The 21,438-nt window shown below is 56.1% G+C and overlaps 2 protein-coding genes and 1 long non-coding RNA gene across 10 annotated transcripts in view; 1 reads left to right on the top strand and 2 right to left on the bottom strand.

Moving 5' to 3' along the window:
* MYO1F (myosin IF) overlaps positions 1 to 19,011 on the bottom strand; it is a 32,571-nt gene extending 13,560 nt beyond the window's left edge. The window contains exons 1-15 of one of the 3 annotated variants that reach the window (XM_081809443.1): positions 18,862 to 19,011; positions 10,657 to 10,794; positions 10,093 to 10,182; positions 9,916 to 10,010; positions 9,414 to 9,501; positions 9,211 to 9,300; positions 7,045 to 7,176; positions 6,752 to 6,883; positions 6,425 to 6,557; positions 6,039 to 6,235; positions 5,256 to 5,336; positions 5,047 to 5,133; positions 3,739 to 3,825; positions 3,148 to 3,315; positions 1,979 to 2,064 (exon numbers count right to left, since the gene is read on the bottom strand). In XM_081809443.1, coding sequence (XP_081665569.1) covers positions 1,979 to 2,064; positions 3,148 to 3,315; positions 3,739 to 3,825; positions 5,047 to 5,133; positions 5,256 to 5,336; positions 6,039 to 6,235; positions 6,425 to 6,557; positions 6,752 to 6,883; positions 7,045 to 7,176; positions 9,211 to 9,300; positions 9,414 to 9,501; positions 9,916 to 10,010; positions 10,093 to 10,182; positions 10,657 to 10,794; positions 18,862 to 18,864 — 1,607 coding nt within the window. In that variant the 5' untranslated portion in view covers positions 18,865 to 19,011. Of the gene's footprint in view, positions 1 to 1,978; positions 2,065 to 3,147; positions 3,316 to 3,738; positions 3,826 to 5,046; positions 5,134 to 5,255; positions 5,337 to 6,038; positions 6,236 to 6,424; positions 6,558 to 6,751; positions 6,884 to 7,044; positions 7,177 to 9,210; positions 9,301 to 9,413; positions 9,502 to 9,915; positions 10,011 to 10,092; positions 10,183 to 10,656; positions 10,795 to 10,906; positions 10,928 to 18,857 lie in introns of those variants that run through there. The other 2 variants (XM_081809480.1, XM_081809435.1) reach the window with 2 other exon arrangements.
* The window catches only part of LOC145718861 (uncharacterized), a 26,613-nt gene continuing 16,000 nt past the window's right edge, over positions 10,826 to 21,438 (top strand). Inside the window, exon 1 of the long non-coding RNA XR_014142067.1 lies at positions 10,826 to 11,603. This is a non-coding gene — a long non-coding RNA (uncharacterized LOC145718861). The remainder of the gene's footprint in view (positions 11,604 to 21,438) is intronic.
* The window catches only part of ADAMTS10 (ADAM metallopeptidase with thrombospondin type 1 motif 10), a 19,437-nt gene continuing 18,420 nt past the window's right edge, over positions 20,422 to 21,438 (bottom strand). For all 6 annotated transcript variants that reach the window (XM_081809399.1, XM_081809359.1, XM_081809107.1 and 3 more), the window contains one exon: positions 20,422 to 21,194. In XM_081809399.1, the coding sequence (XP_081665525.1) occupies positions 21,085 to 21,194 (110 nt within the window). In that variant the 3' untranslated portion in view covers positions 20,422 to 21,084. The remainder of the gene's footprint in view (positions 21,195 to 21,438) is intronic.

Genomic DNA, 21,438 nt, shown 5'->3' with positions numbered 1-21,438 from the left:
GGAGAGCTTGTGAAAACACGGCTGGCTGGGCCCCCACCCGGTTCCTCTCGAGTTTCTCATTCACATATCTGGGCTGGGGCTCAGTAATTTCTAATGAGTTCCCAGGTGGTACTGCTACCGCTGGTTCAGGAACCCTACTTTGAGAACCACGGCTCTGTGCTTTCCAATATGGCGGCCCCTGGTCACTGGTTATCGAGGCCCTTGAGACTTGGCCTGTCTGAATCATGATGCGCTGGGAGTGTTAAAATGCATACCAGATTTCAATGAGTACCGCAGATGGGGCAAGAGAGTGTAGTTCATTCATTCTTAATTGATTCATATTCATTCATTATTAATTTTTATATGGATTGCATGTCGAAATGATATTTTGGGTATATTGGGTATATGAAAACATTTTTAAATGTCATCTATTCACCTTTTTACTTTTTTTTTATATATATTTTATTTATTTGACAGAGAGAGACACAGCGAGAGAGGGAACACAAGCAGGGGGAGTGGGAGAGGGAGAAGCAGGCTTCCCGCGGAGCAGGGACCCCGATGCGGGGCTCGATCCCAGGACCCTGGGATCATGACCTGAGCCGAAGGCAGATGCTTAACGACTGAGCCACCCAGGCGCCCCCACCTTTTTACTTTTTTTAAAGTTTATTTATTTAAGTCATCGCTACCCCCCAAGGTGGGGCTCGAACTCATGACCCCAAGATGAAGAGTTGCGTGCTCTTCTGACTGAGCCAGCCAGGTGCCTCTCACCTTTTTACTTTTTAACTGTGCTTATTAGAAAATTTAAAATTACATGCTGGGACGCCTGGGGGGCTCAGTGGGTTAAGCGTCTGCCTTCAGCTCAGGTCATGATCCCAGGGTCCTGGGATCGGGTCCTGCATCGGGCTCCCTGCTCAGCGGGGAGCCTGCTTCCCCCTCTGCCTGCCATTCCTCCTGCTTGTGCTGTCTCTCTGACAAATAAATAAATAAAATCTTTTTTAAAAAAAGAAAAATTTTAAATTACACATGTAATGGGTAGAGGGATCGACCGCCATTTAGCACGAGGGATCTTTTGGGTGTGATGCAAATGTTCCCGATTGGATAGTGGTCATGGTTGCACAGCTCTATACATTTCCAAAGAATCACTTCTGAAGTTGGGCACGTTTCATGGCATGCAAATTGTACATGAGGGCGGTTGTTTTAAAGTCATGATGTACGTAGCCCGGATTCTACATGGATGTGGAATGTAACAGACAGCGAGGCTCTAGATCGCTGAATCTCAAACTCAAATGTGCACATGGTTCTGGAGGAGGCACCGGGGGCATCTTGTTACAGTGCAGATCCTGATGTCGTAGGTCTGGGGCGGAGCCTGAAAGTCTGCATTTGTACCCAGCTCAGAGGATGCTCCTGTTGCTGGTCCAGGAGCCGTAATTTCCGCCTCTTACCGACCACTGTCTTATGCCTTTCACGCGTTGCTGTATTCTATTTGTCTTTTTTTCTTCCACTGCCATGCCTGCCTCCCCACTTGGCTCTCCACTCAGTGAGAGCAGCCGTGTTCTCTGACCTCTCCAGTGTCCTTCCCCACAGGTTCCAATAAACGGTGCTTGGCACATGGCAGAGCTTGAGTAAAGTTTGGAGGTTAAAAAGGCAAAAAATGGAACCTGGTATGCAGCTGTGGTCAGGGAGATGGATCCATATGTGTTAATGCAGAGAAATGCAGGGTGCGATGTGTTTTCACGGTGTACCACGGGACACCGTCTACACCCTGCATGGACTGGGCTTGCATGGGGGAGGATTGGATGGGCCATAAGGAACTGCCCCTAATGCTGTCCTTACTTCTTCCTGTGGACCTCGGGCTCCTGTTTAGTCAGACCCGGTCACTAGAAACACTGTCCCTGCAGACAGCCACCCCCCACAAGGCATGATGGGAACTCCCAGGAAGATGGAGAGCTTCCCGGCCTCCCCCCATCCCCAAGCGGATTTGTGCCCGAAGGCCACTCACTGCTCACTGGTCTGCATCAGCTCTATGAGGTCAGAGAAGAGAACATCCCGGTTCCTCTCACAGAAACCGTTAACATCGTAGGAGACCTGGAGAGAGACAGTGTTGGGGGAATGAGGGGCTGAGACCTGGGGGGCTGCTTACAGCCCAGGTGGTCAGGGGTCCTGTGGGGACCTGCCCTGGGGGACAAGATGGAGAGGTACCTATAGTTCACAATAAGGGGCAGGAGGCTGCAGCATGGGCTTGGGGTCCCTGGAGGTCTGATGTTCAAGTGCAGATTGGAGGGCTGGGGCTGCAGCCTGGGCCAGAGGCAGGGGGAGGCAGCAGTTCTAGCCCAGAGTTGGGGATGAGGTGCTGCAGCCTGGACAGAGGGTCCCTGGGGGTCTGCTGTTTAATTTGAAGTCAGGAGGTCAGATTGAGTATCTGTGTTGTGGTCAATTGAGGGGCTGGGATTGGTGTCAGGAGGGTTCGAGCACTGGCTGGGGATCCATGGGGGGCTTCAGTCTGGCTTGTAGGCTGGGTCTGCCATCCAAGGTGGGGGGCTCTCCATAGTCCTGGTTGCTGCTATTCCCTGGCTGAAGGAACATAGGAGCTCTAGCCCACTTTGGGGACTGGGGTGCTGCAGGATGGCCAGGAGACCCTTGGGGCTGTCTGCTGCCCACTTGAGGTCAATGGGAGCGTCTATAGTCCTGTCAGTTGGGGAGGAGGACTGTGGCCAGGGTAAGAGGCCGGCGGATTTCTATAGTCTTGGGTAGGGGTCTGTAGGGGGTTCCAGCCCATTTTGGAGGGCGGTGGCTTACAGCTTGGGCCTGGGGTCTTTGAGTTTGGGTCAGAAGGCTGTGTCCTGGGTCAGGGGGTTAGTGGGGTTTGCAGCTCAGATCGGGGTGTGGGAGTCTGCTGCCTAATGTGAGGTCAATGGGAGGGAGTTTCTGTCCTGTTAGGTGGAGCTGTCCTGTTAGTAACGAGAGCTTGACCTTGGTCGGGGGCGAGTGGGGGTTTCCGCAGCCCTAGCTGAAGGAACAGGGTGCGGGGCCAGGCCAATTCCTGGGGGGTCAGTGGGAGGGGTGGAGAAAGGGGTCGTGGAGTTCGGCAGCTCTGGCTGGGAGGTCCCTGAGGGCTGCTGGGGAGGCGGCAGCCAGGTGGGACGGGCGGGGGCGGGGCACACCGCGCACCTTGCCGGCGTAGTGGTGGATGACGAAGCCCGAGCTCCAGCTGTTGAAGTGCTCGTGGGTGCCCACCGCTGCCTGCAGCTTCTGCAGCAGGGTCTGGTCAGCGCCGCCGCCGGTGGCGTGCATGGTGGCGCACACGTCGTCCAGGACGCTCATGATGCCCGGGGGGTTCTGTGGGTGGGGGAGGCGGGCAGCGGCGCAGCCTGGCCTGGCCCTGCCCCCATCCCGTTCCCAGAATGGGGAGGGAGTGGAGGAGGCGGGGGGTGGGGGGCAAAGGGGGTGGTGATGGTGTGCGGGACTGCTGTGGAAGCTAGTTGGGGTGAGGAGCCCCATAAAGGATCCATGCTCCTTTCCCTTCCCCAGACTGGGATGGCCTGGTGGGGGACCTGTCAGGGTTGACCCCTCTGTCCCTGAGCAGGCTGCCCCGGGGAAGCTTCGTTGAGTGAGTGGATGAGGCGGCTGGTGGGATATTTCGGTGTGCTCTGTCTGCCCTCAGAGGGGAGCAGGGGTAGAGAAGGGGCCCTAACCCACCCCCTCCTCTCCCGGGCCCAGCTCCAGACCCAGCAAGATGCACAGAGCTGGCCCAGTCCTCACCAGCTTGTTTTCAATGAGGTCGCAGACGACTTTGTTGTTGAAATACTGGATGGGGGTCCAGCGGATGCCCTCCTGTACGTATTCCTCCTGGGGAGCAGCAAAGGGGGCAGGGATGGGGGTGGGTGTCTGGGCAAGGATGTGCATGTTCCTAGAATGCGTGCTTCACAGGGGTGGGTGAAGGAGGTGTGGTGGGTGTCTCCCTATATCTCCCCATCTCATCACTCAGGACCATCTCCAGTAACAAAGCCTGTTGCCCTGTGTGGGGCAGGCTGGGACCGCCACCCCAGACCGCCCTTGACCACCGACAGACAGGAGCTGGTGGATAAATATCCTGGCTCCGTTGCTTTTGGGCTGGGTCAACTCGGGTCTGTGCTACAAAGCGTCCCTCCAGGGCTCAGCAAAAATTGGCCCCAATTGCCTGCAGTGTAACCTGCTCATCAATACACCCTATTCTGGCTTTTTTTTTTTTTTAAGATTTATTTATTTATTTGTTTTTTTAAAGATTTATTTATTTGTTTGTGGGGGGGCAGGGGCAGAGGGAGAGGGAGAGAGAGAATCCCAAGCAGACTCCCCACATGGAGCCCGACCTAGGGCTCGATCCTAGGACCCTGAGATCCTGACTTGACTGAAATCAAGAGTTGGACGCTTAACCGACTGAGCCACCCAGGCGTTTCCCCCCCAACAACTATTTTTTTTTTTTAAATATGTCTCCCAGGGGCGCCTGGGTGGCTCAGTTGGTTAAGCGACTGCCTTCGGCTCAGGTCATGATCCTGGAGTCCCGGGATCGAGTCCCGCGTCGGGCTCCCTGCTCGGCGGGGAGTCTGCTTCTCCCTCTGACCCTCCTCCCTCTCGTGCTCTCTGTCTCTCATTCTCTCTGTCTCAAATAAATAAATAAAATCTTAAAGAAAAAAAAATATGTCTCCCATTTCCTCACTCCTCTCCTGATATTTGCTCTGAATCCTTGTCTCAGGCTCTGCTTCTGTGGGATGGGTTGGATGAAAACAGCAGGAATTTTTGTGCCTCTCTTGCATGGCAGTCTCCCCAGCCCTGCAAACTGCCTGGCACACAGCAGGTGCTCAGTAAATAATCATTGGAGGAATGACCAAAGAGGCTATGCCCCAGCCCTTGTCAAAGTCTTAGAGGCAGAGAATTGCTTCCACAGGAAATGTCATGACGGGGCCTGGACAGGTCAGCAGAGAGAGGTGGGAATGGGAGGCTGGAGGGGGGTGGTTCCCCTGGTTGCTCAGCAACCTTCATGGTCCTGCCCCCACCCTCCGTGTCCCCTGGCTCCTGGCTGCCCCTGCCCACCTGCTCAGCTTTCAGGGTGAGTTCGATAAAGATCTGCTGCAGCTTCTCGTTGACAAAGTTGATGCAGAACTGCTCAAAGCCGTTTTTCTGCCAAGGGAGGCCAAGGGTGCTGCGATCAGTGGGCTGATGCTGGAGCCTGCTGGGGCCACTGGGCTACCGCAGGAGGCTCAGGGAGGCACAGGGTGCGGGCTGGGGAGCAGAGGCCATACCTGGAAGATCTCAAAGCCATAGATGTCAAGCACACCAATACTGTACTCCTCCTGGGGCTTCTGCATAGCCTGGTTGATGGCCTGCAATGTGGGTGGGGAGAGTAGGGGAGTGCCAGCTTGTCACCCTCTGCGTGGGCTCGGAACCACGTTCGTGGGCTGTGTCCTCTCTTGTCAGCTCCTCTCCTGCCTTCTCCAGCTCTCTGTCCCCCGCCCCCAGACACCGCACAAGAAACCCAGGTGTTAGAAATCCGGGTTCCTACCTTGGGAGCTCGCTTTGCCTCTTAACCATTCTGCACTTCTATTTTCCCATCTTTAAAATGGGGGTAATAACGGCAGCCACTCTGGAGGGCTTTATAAAGGCATTAAACTGACGCATGTAAAAACACTTGGAATGGTAGCTGGCGGAGGCTAAGCGTTCTGTAATGTTGGCTCCTAGAGCATTGTCATCATGTTTGGCCTTGACACGTCCAGTGCATCCCTCTGTCCTCCTGACAGCCCCCTTGTGGCTCTCAAATGCACCCATCTTACTCCGTCCCCACAGCCCCAACCCCAGTCCAGGCCTGGATGGTTCCAGCAGCCCCCTCCCTCCCGGGCTCTGTGCCACAGCCAGATGGAGCCTCCTCCTAAATCTTCCACCTGATCCCCTCCCGCCCCTGCTTGATGCCTCCCATTGCCGGGAATTGGTCAGGTGGCTGTCAAGCCTGCCTTCCACACTTGGCTGGTCCAAGCCCAGGGCGCTGTGGGGCAGGGCCTCTCCCACTCCCTGGCCCCGGCCCCTCTCACCTCCACGAGAAAGTCGAAGAGACGGGCGTAGAGCCCCTTGGCCAGGGCATCGCGGGTGTAGGCCGCCTGCTCCACGTTGAGGGTCACGTCGATGGACTCGCTGCGTCCGCCCCAGCGGCTGTCCATCTTGCGGCTGGTGAGCTTCTCCTGTAGCCGCCTGCTGTCGATGCCCAGCAGGTAGGCAGGAAAGGCCAGAACTGCCAGGGTTGGGGGGAAAGAGAGCAGCCAGTTAGGCTCTGGGGCCTCCTGTGGTACTTCCGTCGCCCTCCTTTGTGCCCAGTGACACAGATATTGTCCTCGTGGTTCTTACCCTCCTGGGACCCTTCCTAGGAGGAAGCAGTTGGGACACACACATCCACCCCGCCCTCCCCAGCACCCACACTCACGGTCCACACTCTCTACCCGGGCGTAGTTCCCATCTTCACAGAAGCTGATGTTTCCCAAGTGCAGGATTCCCGCCACCAGCTGCAGGACCAGCTGCTGGATGTTGGGCGGGATCCCGATGACCTGCATGGCATTCTGCAGGCACACAGGGGCAGGAACTGTACCACGATTGCCCTCCCGGGTTAGGCTTCTGGGGCCACAGCATGGACGCAGGGAGGCAGGACACCTGGATCCCTGTCTTGCTTATTTCACCCACTCGCTGTGTGGCCTGAGGCAAGTCCCTGCCCCTCTCTGGGCCTCGGCTTTCTAGAGTGGTGGTCACTGCTCACCAAAGTCTCACTGAAGTCGCTCCGGTCATCGGTGCCATCCACCTTGTAGGTGTCCGATTGGAGGTAGTAATAGTAGTCGGGGGTCATGAGCCCCAGGTTCTGCCGCTGCTCCTGGGAGGCTCCTTCCAGCAGCTGGAGGGCGAGCAACGCTCATGCATCTGGCATTGGACTGGCACAGCCCTTGTGATGCCCCGGTCCTCACTGCCCTGGGCTCCGGGACACTAACCCTCCCATGTCTCCCCTTGGGCTCTCCCTCTGCCCCAGCCTCACCCTCACGGCCCCTTTCCTTGCACCTGATAGTAGATGTGGAAGTTCCTCTCGTTTTCGTTCTGCATGACCACACGGGATTTCTCTAGCAGGAAGTTGGAGATCTTGCCCCCGTCCGGCTCCCCGCCTCGGCTGAACTGGATCTCAAAGTATTTGCCCTGAAGCCGAGAGAGCCAGATGAGGCGCCCAGGGTTCCCCGAGGGTGCAGGTAGGGGAGGAATTGAGGATGGGTCTTAGGAGCCCGGCCTCTTTCCCACGTGATCTCAACTCTCCTCTCTCCACCTCCCACTTACGGACTGGTTGCTCTCTGCATCAGCTCCTTCCCTCCAGTCTCTGTTTAAGCTGCTCCTTCTCTAGTAACTTCCCCTCATCAGGGCATCCAGCCCTGTGCCTGGCACATAGAAGTACCCCATTTCATTGACCACTTTCCTGGTCCTTCGACCCCAACACAGAGGCCTCCGTGTCTCTTCGGGCTGCTGCTGGTTTCAGTGATCCTGGCTGTCCCTCACAGGTTGTCCCTGAGCCCAGAGCGAGGGCCCTACAAGCCCCTTCTTTGGTCTCTGACAATATCTGGGTTCTACTCTGGCCAGAAGTTGGAGGGCAGAGAAGCCCCCTTACTTTTTCCTTTCTGCCACTGTCATGCAATGACAATACCCATTACATCATCCCACTACACAGACACCTGTAATACAAGACATATGCCTATTCTCTTGTACAATAAAATAATATAAAACATAACTATGTGTTGGAGGTTCATCCATGTTGTTGTGTGTATCAATAGTTTGAAAATATATTCTGTTTGATTCCATTTGTATAAAGTTCTAGAACAGCTGAAAAATGGTGGGAAAAAAAAAAAAAGACCCAGAGGAGTGGTTGCTTCTGGGATGAGGTGGGAATAAAGGTTGACTGAAAAGGGAGGGAACTTTCTGGAGTGACGGTGATGTTCTGTGTGTTGATAAGGCTTTCGTTGCACAGATGTATGCATTTTTCTAAACTCGGTGAATGGTCCACTTTAGATTTATGTGTTTTGCTATATGCAAATTTTACTTTAAAAGAAATGAAAGAGCACTGCAAATTTATATTGGACTATAATTAATGATCTACATGCTGACGTGTTGGCAGGGCAGAAAGTATGGTGTCTGCTGTCTTACTTTTTAGTGCATCAAAAAAAAAAAAAAAAAAAAGATGAATAGGAGCGCCTGGCTGGCTCAGTCAGTGGAGTGTGTGACTCTTAAACTCAGGGTTGTGAGTTCAAGCCCCACATTGGGTGTGGAGCTTACTTTAAAAAAAAAAAAAAATGAACAGATGGAGATATGATAAAGTGAGTATAGCAAAATGTTAATGATAGAATCTCGGAGATGGGCATCAGGTGTTCACTATACCATTCTCCCAATTTTTCTGTTTTATTTTATTTTTTTAAAGTAGGCTCCACGTCCAGTATGGAGCCCCATGCGGGGCCCGAACTCATGACCTTGAAACCAAGAGTTGGATGCTCAACTGACTGGGCCACCCAGGTGCCCCATTAAAAATTTTAATAATAAAATGTTGAGGAAAATACTTAAAATATAATTACATGATGAATATGTTAGACATAAAAATATAATTAATAATATTTAGGGGAATAAAAATCTTATTAGTGTATGGAATTTATTAAATCATTTCATGTGTAGGTATTGGACTGGAATTATTGAGGTCTGTGAGATGGGTATTAACATCATCCCCATTTTATGGATGAGAAAACAGGAGCCTCAGGAGGTTTAAGCTACTGAAACATTGTTTTTGTTTTTGTTTTCCAAGCCACAAATCTAAATAGTGACAGAATCAGACCATAAATCCAGATCTGTTGGCCTATTCTGTCTTCCATTAGGCTCAGCACTAACACCTGACACAAAGAAGGAGCCCAAGAACAATTTGTTGAAAGAAAGAATGAATGAGAGAATTGGGAACTGAACTGTGAATAGGAACGGATGTAGCATGGTCACAGCCAGGGAAATATTTAAGAATGTTACAAGTCAAGGCTTCTACAGTTCAGCTGATGGGGGAGTCTTTTCAGGACTATAAGCAGGAAGTGAGTCTCTCATCCCAGGAGCAGGGAGTTCCTATGTTATTGAGAACACAGGTGTGTGTGTGTGTGTGTGTGTCTGTGTGTGTATGGAGGGAGCAGTTGCTCCAAAACGGGGCTGCAGACTCACAAAGCGGCTGGAATTGTTGTTGCGCACGGTCTTGGCATTGCCGAAGGCCTCCAGCAGTGGGTTTGATTGCAGGATGATATCCTTCACGTGCTGGGGGCAGAGGCAGGTGGAGGTGGGAAGAGGTCAGGACGAGGTAGGTTGTCGTGGGGGTTAATTACTGTGCTTCTGGGGAGACCCAGCCCGTCCTTCTGTTCTCCCCTCACCTGGACCTTCTCACCCCCGCCAGACACCTTGGAGATGTAGCCCATGATGTATTTGGCTGCCACGGTCTTCCCAGCTCCACTCTCTCCACTGGGGGTGGGTGAGGGAAAGAATGATCAACAGCCATTGGGGAGGGAAGGTTGGGGGGGATAAGCGCCCTTTCTAGTGCCTGATCATTCATTCATTCGTTCATTCATTCATTCATTCCCTACTGTGTGCCAGGCACTATACCAGATTCTTGGGAAACAATAGTGAACAAGACAGACAAAAATCCCTGCTGTCTCAGAGCTGACATTTCGAATGGACAGATGGACAATAACAGAATGAATGAATAAATATATCATGGGTCAGGGGGTGACAAGGAAAGTAAAGCAGGGCCAGGGGCAGAGAGGGACAGTAAGGTTCTGTTTGGATCAGGAGTTCTGAGCAAAGTTCCCTAGGGTGCTGAGGCTGTTGTGGGGCCTGGGCAGGAGGGTGTGGAGACCCCCCCCCCCCACTCTGTACCTGATGATGACACACTGGTTCTCATAGTCAATGAGCATGTTGCGATACATGTTGTCCGTGAGGGCATAGATGTGTGGGGGATTCTCGTACTGAGCCTGATGGGGAAGGTCAGGTCTTAGCCCAGGGCTAGAGGCTGGGGGTCCCGGGGCTATGCCTCCCACCTGGCCCTGGTCTTACCGCGCCCTGGTAGAGGTCGATCTCGCGGTCAGTGAAGTAAGGCATCTGCTTGAAGGGGTTTACGGAGATGAGCACCGAGCCAATATAGGTCTGGGGTGCCGTTAAGGGCTGTGCGGTGTTCTGGCTGGCTTTGTTCCTCATGGGCCCCTGTCCCCTAAATCCTAATCCCCTGGGGCCTCCAGAGCCCCACTGCTCAGAGCGAGAGATGGAGATACTCAGATGTGCTCTGGGTCTCTTCGGGAAAACACAGAGTTGGGTCCAGAAAGGAGAGATGGAATGTACTGTGGCTGAGCTACCCAGGGCAGAGGGAGCAGTGAGGACCCCAGCCGCCTCCAAGCAGAGCCCTGCTGTCACTCCCATCTGTCCCCTCCTCCCGCCCGATGCTCTCACTGCCCATCCCTCCTTCTGCTCATAGGCTCAGGCATCTGTCCGTCCCTTCCGTGCTGCAGCCTCTCTGCCGCCCTTCCCTGCGTTCATCCACATGCCATCCCTCCCTCCACTGGTCAGTCACCCTCCTGTCCCTGTCTCCATCATCTGCCCACCCCCGCCCACGGCCCAGGGTACAAAGATGTAGTCGTCCATGAAGCGCTTGCGGAGGTTGCCCACGATGGCGTCCTCGGTGATCTGGGGCAGCAACACCATGTCATCCACGCCGCTCTGCTTCACATTGTGGCTCTGCCAGTGGAAGCGCTCCTTGCTGCCCTGGGGCGGGGGTGGCCAGATGGGAGTGAGCCCCCGCCAGGGGTGGGGGTGGGGTGGGGGGGAGGGCGCGGCGGGGGTGGTCCTGATGTCTCAGCGCCCCCAGCTGGCTCACCTCCATCACCTCCTTCCGATTCCGCCTCACCTCAGCCACCGGCCAGCCTCCTTCCCCAATTCAGGGACACCCGGAGAGGTGGGCGAGGTGGAGTCCGGGCTCCCTGTCCCAGAGGAGGGGGCTCTGTCCTCCCATCCCTCCACCTAGTGTCCCACTGTCACGGATGCCAGGCCCCGGGGGCGGGGGCAGAGTGTGCTTGGGGCTCCGGCGGCTGTGGGAGGGGAGGAGGGGGCCGGGGGAGGCTTGTTTGGGGGGGTTGACTCACCCTCCTTCTCACTTCTCTGTGGCATTTGACCTGCTGCCCACCCTTCCACCTCTAGATGGCCTCCTTCCTCCTCCTCTCCTCCTCCCTCATGGTCACGCGTCCTAGCCTGTCCTGGCTGTGACCTCTGTCCTCTGTGCCCCGCTGGCTGGCCGTGACCCTGCTCCTCGGCCCCCACAGCTTTCCCTTCTCGTTTCCTCCCTCAGTTTTTTTTTTTTTTTTTTTTAAATCAGGTGAGACTTTCCTTAGGCCCCTGGGAGGAGACTCGGACGCAGGCTCTCCCCCAACAGACCCCTCCTCCAGGAAGCCTGCCTGGAATGTTTTCTCTTTTCAGCCCGACTGAGCTCATCCAGCGCCTCGGACACTTAAACATACTGGGTGTCTCAGGTGCGCTCTGTTCATTATACCCCTGCCATGGAGGAGTCTGGCAAACAGGTGAGTGATGGCGGCCCGGAGCTTCCCTGGCAGGCGTGCTCATGCCTACATGAGATGTCCCCCCTCCAGGAAGCCCCTCATTCTCAGACCAGGAGCTCTTGGAGGGCAGGGACTGGGACTGAGTCCTTTCTCAGCTCTAGAAGGGATGACCTGACGGATGAACAGGGAACAGTGGCAAAGAAAGAAACCCAGCTTCAGAGGAACACCCCAAGAGCAAAGGATGCTGGGAATCAGAGGCAAGTCCTCAAAGCTGACCAGTGTTTGCCACACAGATTCCGGGGAAGAGAGATGGTGCGCGGGGCGGAGAGGATGCAGGCGGGCGTGGAGGACAGAGGTGGAGGAGGGGCCAGTCTCTCTTGGGGACCCTGGGGAATTCCTGAGCAGGGGAGGTACAAGGTCACATTCTGGACATGCTGACAGCCAGAGCAGGGTTCATTGGGGAATGCCCACAGACATTAAATGAGGCCAGTTTTTGGTGGGGGGTAGATCTGGGTTCCAATCCAGGTGGGGTGATCCAACACCACTCTGAGCCTCAGTGGCCTCATCTGTACAATGGGAGAAGCAGCCTCACTTTCCAAGGCTAACGGGAGGGAGTAAACTGCTCTGGGGTACAAAATCCAAAATGGGGTGAGGGGCTGGCACTCCTCTCCAGCCCAAGGAATGGTGAGGACGGGCCCCTGGCGAGGGGCACTGGACGGAATTAACATTCACCAAGCGCCTATGACATGCTTGATGCAGGGGGGCCGGCGGTGAAGCCAATATTATGAGCAGTCCTCACGGCAGCTCAGGGGAGTCTAGGGGCAGAAACTGAGGCTCGAGAAGTGTTTGACACTTGACTACGGACCCGGCTCAGTTGTCTCCGAGGGTGTGGGACTGGAGTCTGGATCCATCTGACAGCAAAGGCCAGGCTCTTGCGTCTACACCCACAAGTGGCTGGGGCCCACGGGGTGTTTGGGCTGGGCCTCGAAAGTCAAGAAGGGCTTTGGTCAAGAGCTGGGAGGAAAGACGTGCCAGGCAGTGTGCGGGTGCAGAAGCAGGAGCCGAGAGCAGAGGAGGGAGCCTATGTGGGGGCTTGGGGCTCGAACCCCTTCAAACTGCTTCCAGCCTGAGCCATCAGACTGAGTTTTTCATGTGGCAAACCTGGTCTCCTCGCTCCGGGGCTGAGAACCCATCTGTGGCTTCCCATCACGCTCCCAGCCATCCCACAAAAGATTCTGGGGCGCTTACTCTGTGCTGGTAACTTCGGCCCCCAGGGAAACACTCTTTTAGGCCCTGACCTGGGCGCCTCCGAGCTTTGCTGATGCTCAGGCCTCTGCTCAGAACACCCTGTCTGGCCTTCACACTTGGCTCAGGTGACATTTCCTGTAAGAAGCCCTCCCCGACCCCAGGCCAGGTGGAGGTTCCCTCTGGACCCCCACAGCCTCCGGGGCCCCTCACCGCAGCCCTGGCCACATGCTGGACACCCTGTACGTTGGCTGCATCTTGTGGCGTGCAAGCTCCCGAGGGCGGGGCTCGGGCAATGCCCGGCTGCACGTGGCGTCAGGGCTTATTTGAATGAGCGAGTCGAAGAGTGCAATAGCCCGTGAATGAATGGAAGGGAGGTCAACCAGGGCCAGGTCCCGAAGGGCCTTGAATGCGGAGCAAAGGAACTCAGCCTTGATTGTCCGCAGCTTGGAGAATTCTCGGCAGGGCTCCTGGGGATGCTGTAAGAATTGTGAGAGCATTTTCATTGTCCCGGGAATGGGGACTGGCTGGCATTTGGGCTGCAGGTGCCAAATTGGCCCACAAACTATTGCCTTGACCGCAGCCCCCACTCCACCCTACCAGCTGCTCATGTAAGTGACAAAACTGTTTATAATCATTGGAATCTAGGATCAAATGCTATTTTATGTGTACACAGAAAAGCTAGGTATGTTTTGCATGGCTGACACCCACTCCATCTTCCAGACTACCTGTATCAAGGGAGATTTGAGTGTTACTCAGATTGCACTAAGACCTGTTCGGCATTTTGGAAGCTCAAGCTGCTCATCGTGTTAACGTGGCTGACGCGTCACTTGGCATCAGCTCATTTAGATGCTCCTGTGTTCCCACGTGAGCACCTGGGGACTCCAGTGGGCATTCGTGGGCCACTGGCCTGAGCATCTTCATCTTTATGTGCATATTTTCTTCCAAGTGACTTTCTCCTCTCAATTACAGGAGATCACATTGTTTTTGAAAGGATGGGAGTCGGTGTGTTTCACTGTCTGTGAATTTCAATGCAGGGTTTCAAGGGGGCCTGCCAAGGGGTCTGTTATAAGAAGGGGGTGCTGGGTGTGATGCACCAAGAACCCCGGGGTGCAGTGGGAAGGGTGGTGGGGAGGACAAAGCTGTGGGAGCAGCATTGTGCAGGGGTTGGAGAGGATGCCTACGACAGAGGCTGAGCAGGGCGTCAGCTGGGAGGTTGGAGGCATCCAGGACCGGTGAGACCTGGAGAGGACAAGGGCCAGCTGGGAGAAGCAGGGAGCCATCGACCAGACCCCCGAGCTACTGAAGAGTGTCCAGCTCACCGGAGGCTCAGAGGGGCCCCCGTGGAGAGCACTGGCCACCTCATTCAGAAGCCAGATTGGGAGGTCAGGAGGTGTAGACAGGGAGTGAGGATGGCTTTCAGACAGTCTGGCTGAGAAGGGGAAGAGGGAAAGATGCTGTGGGAAGAGGAGGGGTCAGGGAGCAGGTTTCCTGTTTTCAAGATGGGGAGACCAGAGCATGTTGGTGAGAAGAGAGGATGAAATCTGGGAGCAAAGTGGTATCCTTTGTGGGCTGCTGTCATCCAGGGGCTGCAGGCGGGGGTCTGCTCTTTCTCTGAGCCAAGGTCGGTGGGGAAGTGGGTGGGTGGGGCGCTGATGGGGGGGACAGGAAGTGGATCCTCTCTCTGAAGACCTCTGAGGGGTGGGGCTTCGGGTGGTAACTATGGTAACCAACAGCCATCATAAGGATAGTTAACAGCCCACTGGCACTTACTGTGTGCTACACCGCGGTCTAGGCTTCTTCCGCGAATGACCTCATTTATCATGCTGACATCAGTACTATGACCAGGTCCACTTTGTGGAAGGGAAAACTACAGCACAGAGAGGTTCATTGTCCTCTCCAAGGTCACATAGCAGGAAGGGAGGATGGCCGCCCTTAGCCCCCTCTGCAGGTCAGAGGTGGCTGGGGTTGGTGCTTCAGATCAGATGAAGATGGGGCGGAGACAAGATTGGTCCTGTCCAGAGTTTCCTCTGGGGGGTCAGTCTGGTCTCTACCCTCCTGGGGCCCTCAAGCTGGGCCGAGGTTCAAGGCCACTTCCTTTCTCTGATGCTGGTGTGTCTGGCTGGTTCTCTTGACACCAAGGACTTGGTTCCTCTTCCTGTCCCTTCCTTCTTCCCCCAGCCAGCTGAGTGGCCCTCTGCCTCTTGCAGCCCCTGCCATTCTCTCTCTCTGTGGCCTGCCCCTGGGGAACCTGGAGCCTCCAGATCCACTCCCAGCCCCCTGTGAGGACAAAAACCATGGGTTCTTGGTGGTAGAGGGAGAGAGGGTGTTGCTCAAGTGAGTGCAGTGTGTGGAAGGACAGTCAAGAATTTTGGCATGGGACCAGTTGGGTGTGAGGCCTGGCTTGATATTGACTGACTATGTGACCCCGGGGAGGCTGCTTCACTTCTCCAAGCCTCGGTTTTCCCATCTGTAGAATGGATTCCATAATAAACCTCCTCCACTGGTTCTCTCACTGAGAGGAGTCAGTGAGCCCATGCAGAGAGGAGGTGCACTGGATGCCTCAGGAAATGGCAGCTGGTGACCCCAAGAGCATTTAGTGGAGGTGATCAGTGTTTGACAGAGGACATAGGAGCTGGTGGATAGATGCTTGTTGAGGGAGTGAAGGAATGAATGAGGTACCACTGGGACGAGACTGCCGCCTCCTGCCCTGTGTCATGAGTACCCATCTCCCTGTGGCTCCCAAGTCTCCTAGATCAAGTTGAAACTGAATTTCTGAGTCCCTTCCTTGGGGGTGGGGGTGCAACGAAGATGTTGTGGTCACAGTTGACCACAAGCCAAGTATGACTCAACCTGATGGGGCTCTTGTGAAAGAGAGTCAGGGCTGGGGTGGGAGGTGGGAGGTAACTTCTAACTTTGGCTCTTCGGAGAGACTCCCCCCCAGTCTAAGACAGAGGCCATGTGGAGTGGGGCTTCTGGTTTCTTTGGAGTGGAGATTCCAGGTCAAAATGAGGCTGGAGGGTTGGGCAGCTTGGGGCATGTCAGCACCCCCAAGTCCCCACGGCCCCTCATCTTGTAGGGAGGAGCAGGACGTTGCAGGTCAAGGTGGCTGTTAAAAGCATGACCTTAGGAGTCACTGAGTTGACATCCTCTGCCACTTTTGGGTTGTCCAGCAGCTCACCTAACCTCCCTGGAAGGGAAGGTTATTTCCTCATCTGGAAACAGTGATGGCTATTTCCTTATCGGGAAAATGGGAACACTGGGGGCTGTAGGCCTCATGGGGGCGGCTAGCCGTGCAGATTCAATGAGGTCAGGCTTGGGAAGCGGAAACACTAGCTGTCCTCACCATGCCCAGCGGCAGCAGCCTGAAGCTGGCCAGTCCCACAGGCTCAGGGTGCAAGGCCAGGAGGAGAGGCTGGACGTGGGAGCTTTTGCAATTTGCCCTAACTGCTCTGGCCTCCCAGCTCCTGGGTGCTGATGAGAAGAGCCCTAGATGGAGAGACTAACGAAACAGCCACTTCCTTCCTCGTTGGGGTCCTGCGAGCTGTGGTCGCAAGCAGGGAAGAGATGTGAAGCTGCCATGGCAGCCGCTGCTGGGACCGGCCCCCAGCTCCTGTCCCCCACCCCCCACCCCGGCGTGTCACTGCAGCCTTGGTCCTGTCCTCCCCCGACTCAGTGGGGTTCTGGGGCCACACCCTGCATCCCTGCACTGTGCAAACGGCATCCTCGCCTCCAAAGGCTCTTGAGGTCCCCCTCCCTTGGGGGGAAGGCTCTCAGTTTCCTTTTGGCCTAACTGGAGGGGACAGGTGGCGACCCTTGTCCTTCTAGAGTCCTCCACCCCAACTCTCTCTTGGCCAACAGCCTTCTCTGTGCATCCCCACGGCTGCTGCCTGTGGACCAAGCAGCCACATCACTGGTCTCCCTGCTTTGTGTCTGTACTTTACAATCATCCTTACCCTCACCACCCCCCCCACCACCACCACCAACTGGGGACAGTCAGTTGTTGCCTTCACCCACCTTGCCATCAAAGTCAAACAAAAACTGCTGAACCTCAGTACCAGCACCAGCAGTCAACATCAAACAGGAAAACAATGACGAATCGCACCACCAATTTCCCTAGCATCACCCACCGCCATGACACCCACGCTCACAATACCAGCCATCAATAACCACACATGGCCAGCTACCATGGAAACAGCCATCCCAAAACCAACATGACCAACCAACAGCAAAAGGATGCTATACCATCCCCACCCAACTCCGAAGGACAGGGACCACCGACTGCCATTGTTCCATGGATCAACCCTGACAACGACCCACCACCGACTGCAAACATTCCACACTAGCTGGCACCAAAAGCGACCATCACCACCAACCAGCACACCCACGAGAACTACAGTCACCGCCAACTTGCAACAACAGACAGCAATGAGCACCATCACCGCCAATGGTACCAACAACCCAACAACCATCGTTCAACAGCGACTGAGAAGGAGTCACCTCCACCCACCACCATCACTAACTCCAGCAATGAACGAGCATCACCCACAGTGATGGTTACTATATAGAGTGCACAGGAGGTGCTCTGTAAAGCACTTTATGGACATTGTTTCATTGAATCTTTCAACACTCTTCCTGGCACTTGTCATCGTCCCTCCAGGAAGCAATCAGCACCCCTCGATAGAAGTATTAGCCTCGTGGATGGGGTCTGCTCTTTTTCTTTTCCCTCCGTGGTCCTCTTGGGGGAGCTTCTCCCCTCCCACAGCCCGTCGGCGTAGCAAACCATTGACTAAGCATTTCATATGGCTTCCTTGGGAGGGGTTGCTTTTCTTTCAAGTAGCAAATCATTTCCTGTGTTCTTTTGATCAAAGTCTGCCCATCTGATCTCCTGAGCCCTCCTGGCTTGGCTCCTTCTTCGAAGAATTTCCATCCCAAGCCCAGAGCTCTAGCTGATGGTTTGGTTTGTGAGTTACCCAGAGGGGTCCTTGGCCAGTGATGCCCAACGTATCCTCGGCTTTCTGAAGTCAGGAGAGGTTCTCTCTCAGACTAACACAATCCCTGCCGCTTGGTCTACCACCCAGCCTCCTCCACCTTGGTCAGCTACCGGCTGCAACTGCCAGGAAGACTGCAGTTGTCACCACTGGCTCTGTGACTGTCCCTGCCACATGCTGTCATTGACAGACTGACAAAAAGTGAAAGCTGAAGTGGCTTGAAGGGCGGTGGGGGCAAATTTTCTAGCAGTCCGGGCTCTCTCTTCACGTGTGTCATGATGCTGCTGGGTCTAGACCTGTGTGAGTGACAGTCTCCTGAACCCTGTCACCTAATCATCACCAGATCTCAACCTCACCCGGGTGGTGACACCTCTGGCCGCAGAGTATCCCCTGCCATACATGCTCGGAAGGGTACCAGTGGTGGTATGGCTGGGCCGGGTCTCCCCGTCTTCTGTTTCTGGGATTGCTACGACCAGACCACCCCTACACAGGCAGGATGTCACCCACCATCGCTGCCCCCCATTGCCCATTCGACTCAGCTTCTGCTCCCAGCTGTGGACTCAGAGCGGTGGAACCCATAGACCTTCTGAAGTTCTGAGAGTTTCCCCGACCACCTTCTACATCTCAGCAGACTTCCAAATATGACATATGTGGGAACCGAGGCCCAGAGAGGGGAAGTGACTTGCCCAAGGTCACACGGGAAGATGAGTGACCCAGCTGGGCTGGAAACTGGTTCCCGAAGCCCCGAGAAAGGGGTCTGTCCTTGTCCCTGCAGATACCGTGTGATTCCACAGGGTCATCCTCTGTCCTTCAGTTACTGGTCCATCCTTGGTCCCCCATCACCATTCTGGCATCACCACCAGATGTGAGCTTGGTCCCTGGTGAAGGATGCTGGGGGCACCTGAGCTACAGTGAGGGACCCCCAAAGGGTCTGCTGTGCCCATCCCCACAGCCCCACCTTCTGACTGGTGGCATCCAGGGCACCTCCACCCGGCTGCTGCCCCCCACCCCTGCACTTCAGGGCCCGCCCTTGAAGGACTTACCATGGTCGGAGGTTGTATCGGGCCTCTGGGGAGCACCCGGATAGGTCGTGGCAGGGGTAGAGGCTCAGGGTGTTCTGGGGGGTGGCTCGGGCATGGCCTTGCTCCTGCTGCTGCACCAGACTCCCAGCCCTAGTTCCTCTTAGAGCAGCCCCCCTCCCACTTCCTTTAGCGGGAGGGGCCACTGCTACAGGGGAGGGAAGCTGGGCTAAGGGCGGGGAGAGAGCTCCCGCTGCAGCCCTGGGGCTGAGGGTGCTGGCCATTTGGGGCTCTGAGCCTGAAGGGAGAGGTCGAGGATTGATGGCAGCGGCTGCCAGGCTCCGGAAAGGCCCTTTCTCCAACTCCGCGGACAGAGGCTGCAGCAAATAGCACGCAGGTCAGCTGGCTGCAGGACTGACTGCTCGTTCAGAGCAACCTCGGGAAGCACTTGGGCTGCTCAGGTCTCTTCAAAACCACTTCAGATGTGCGACTGTTCCGGCGTCCCTAAGCAAACTCCCTCTTGCAGAGCCGCCTCTGCGGGTCTTTTCCCCAGAAAGGCCAGTGGGGAGCCATGCGGGACGGGGTCGGGGTTGGGGTCGGGGGGGGGGAGGACGACACACATCATGAGTGGAAGTTATCAGGAACCAGGGGGCAGCTGTTAGATCCCAGACTTGGGGTGTCAGCTCTGGATTTAATACCCCCCGGCTCTGCTACTTCCGGGGCCCCCCACTTTCTGATAAAATGGGGGTGCAGGCTCTCGCCACAGTGCCCGGCACACATAGGATTCATCAAGTGTTGGCCCATGTCCCGATCTTGGGAGAGCAGCAGGCCACGTCCCGGTCTCCTCTTGACATTTAGGAAGTGGCATTTCGGACAGGTTGTCATCTCCCGTGCCACACAGCGGGGAGGAGGCGTACGCCGACCCTGGGAGCCTGGCAGGGAGGCGAGGACCCGGGTATCCCTGCGCTCCGGGCGGTACACAGCGTCGCGCCGGGACGTTGGCAAGGCGCGGCGCCCCCTAGTGGGCCACATCGGGGGAGGAGCGCGTCTCTCCCGGAATCTCCCGCACGAGGTTGCTCGAGGGCTTGGCGCCTGCCAACCGCACCAATGCCTCCAGGCCCCGGTGAATGAGCAGGCAGGGGCACCTTCTCCTTGTTGGAGGCTTCCGAGGGGGCTTCTGCACGGAGGGGACGCTGAGGCTGCAGGGTGAGCTGGCGTTAACCAGGTGAAAAGGGGAGGGGAGGGTACACCTGGCAGAGGAAGCAGCTCTAGCAAAGGCCCCCCGAGATGGGAAGATGGCGGGAGGCTGAGGAACTTCCGCGAGGCCCGGGAGCCCCGTGCGGCTGGAGCCTGCCGAGGGCCTGGGGATGGGGTGGCCGGGGACGGCGGGTGTCAGACCGGGTAGCTTTGAGTCCCTCCTTGAGAAGCTGTAAAATCACTGGGCTCTCGTCTGTGCTGGTGACAGGCCCCTTTGGACTGATGGGGACCCCCTGCGGGAGGAGGGCACGGCCGCTTCCAGTCGGTGGTGGGGACTGCGTGTGACTCAGACACACTGAAACGCACACAAATCAACACTCGGAAATCTACACAAGACAGAACTTTATTGATGGAGGGCTTCCTGGCGAGGGGTGTGTGGGCCCCAGGGCAGGGCCTGTAGCACCATGATGGGGGCGCCTGGATGTCGGGGTCCCCCTGGGGCAGGCAGGGCAGAGGTTGGGGCGGATCTTGCCAACTCTGCCTCAGCCCGTAGCTAGTCTGGTCAGGGGGAGGGTGTCAGGGGGGTGGTGCTAATCCCCCTCCCCATAGCGGACATAGACCCTCCCCCTCCCCCCTCCCCCCCAGCTCAGAGTGGAGGGATAGGGCAGTGCTGGGGGCAGGACGCAGGCAGACCCCCTCCCCACCCCCACTCTTCACAGTACATATTCCGGTCAAAGGGGGGGCAGTATTGGGGGCTCCCTAGGAGTGGGTGAAAAGGGCGCTAGGGCGAACAGTTGTTCCCTCCTCAAACCCACCCTGGAGGGGGTCTCACTGTGAACTGGGAGAGGAGATGAGGAGGGGGCCCTGGGGTGGCCAGCCCCTCTCCATCCCCCAGCCAGGGGCCCTGCAGGGGTTCCCAATAAATAACTTCCGGCTTCGTCTCACCCTTTACTCCCAGCTCCCGCCCCCTCGGGCTCCTTCAGGCTGGCCAGCTGCGGGCCGGGTCCCTTCCAGCCAGCGCCCAGCTGTAGCTCCGGGGCCGCGCGCCCCCTAGCGGCCCTGGCAGGTTTTGCAGCACATCTGGCGGAAGTAGGCTCTGCTGCAGAACTGAAATTTGAGCACCAGGGGGCAGTAGGCGACCTTGTTCACATCCTTGCATTCTGGAGTGGGGCGGGAGAACGGGGTGGGGGGGGGAGGGAGTGATCAGATCTCAGAGCCCCTTCCCTCAGGGGCGCGTCTGCAGCCTGCACTGAGCTTCCTAGCTTTTCTGCCTCAGTTTCCTCGCTTCTCAAAGGGAGCTTATAACTAACTCAAAGGGGGGGGGACTTGTAAATCGGTCATTAGGCTGTTGGAGGACTTTGAGAGAGAGACAGTGCTGGGTCTGGGACTCAGACCCAGCATTAA

This window comes from Leptonychotes weddellii, chromosome 1 (assembly GCF_054177405.1).
Source record: "Leptonychotes weddellii isolate Sample4059 chromosome 1, ASM5417740v2, whole genome shotgun sequence".
Classification (NCBI taxonomy): Eukaryota; Metazoa; Chordata; class Mammalia; order Carnivora; family Phocidae; genus Leptonychotes; species Leptonychotes weddellii.
The sequence above is the reverse complement of the archived record's forward strand: the minus strand, read 5'-3'. Positions and strand labels throughout refer to the sequence as shown.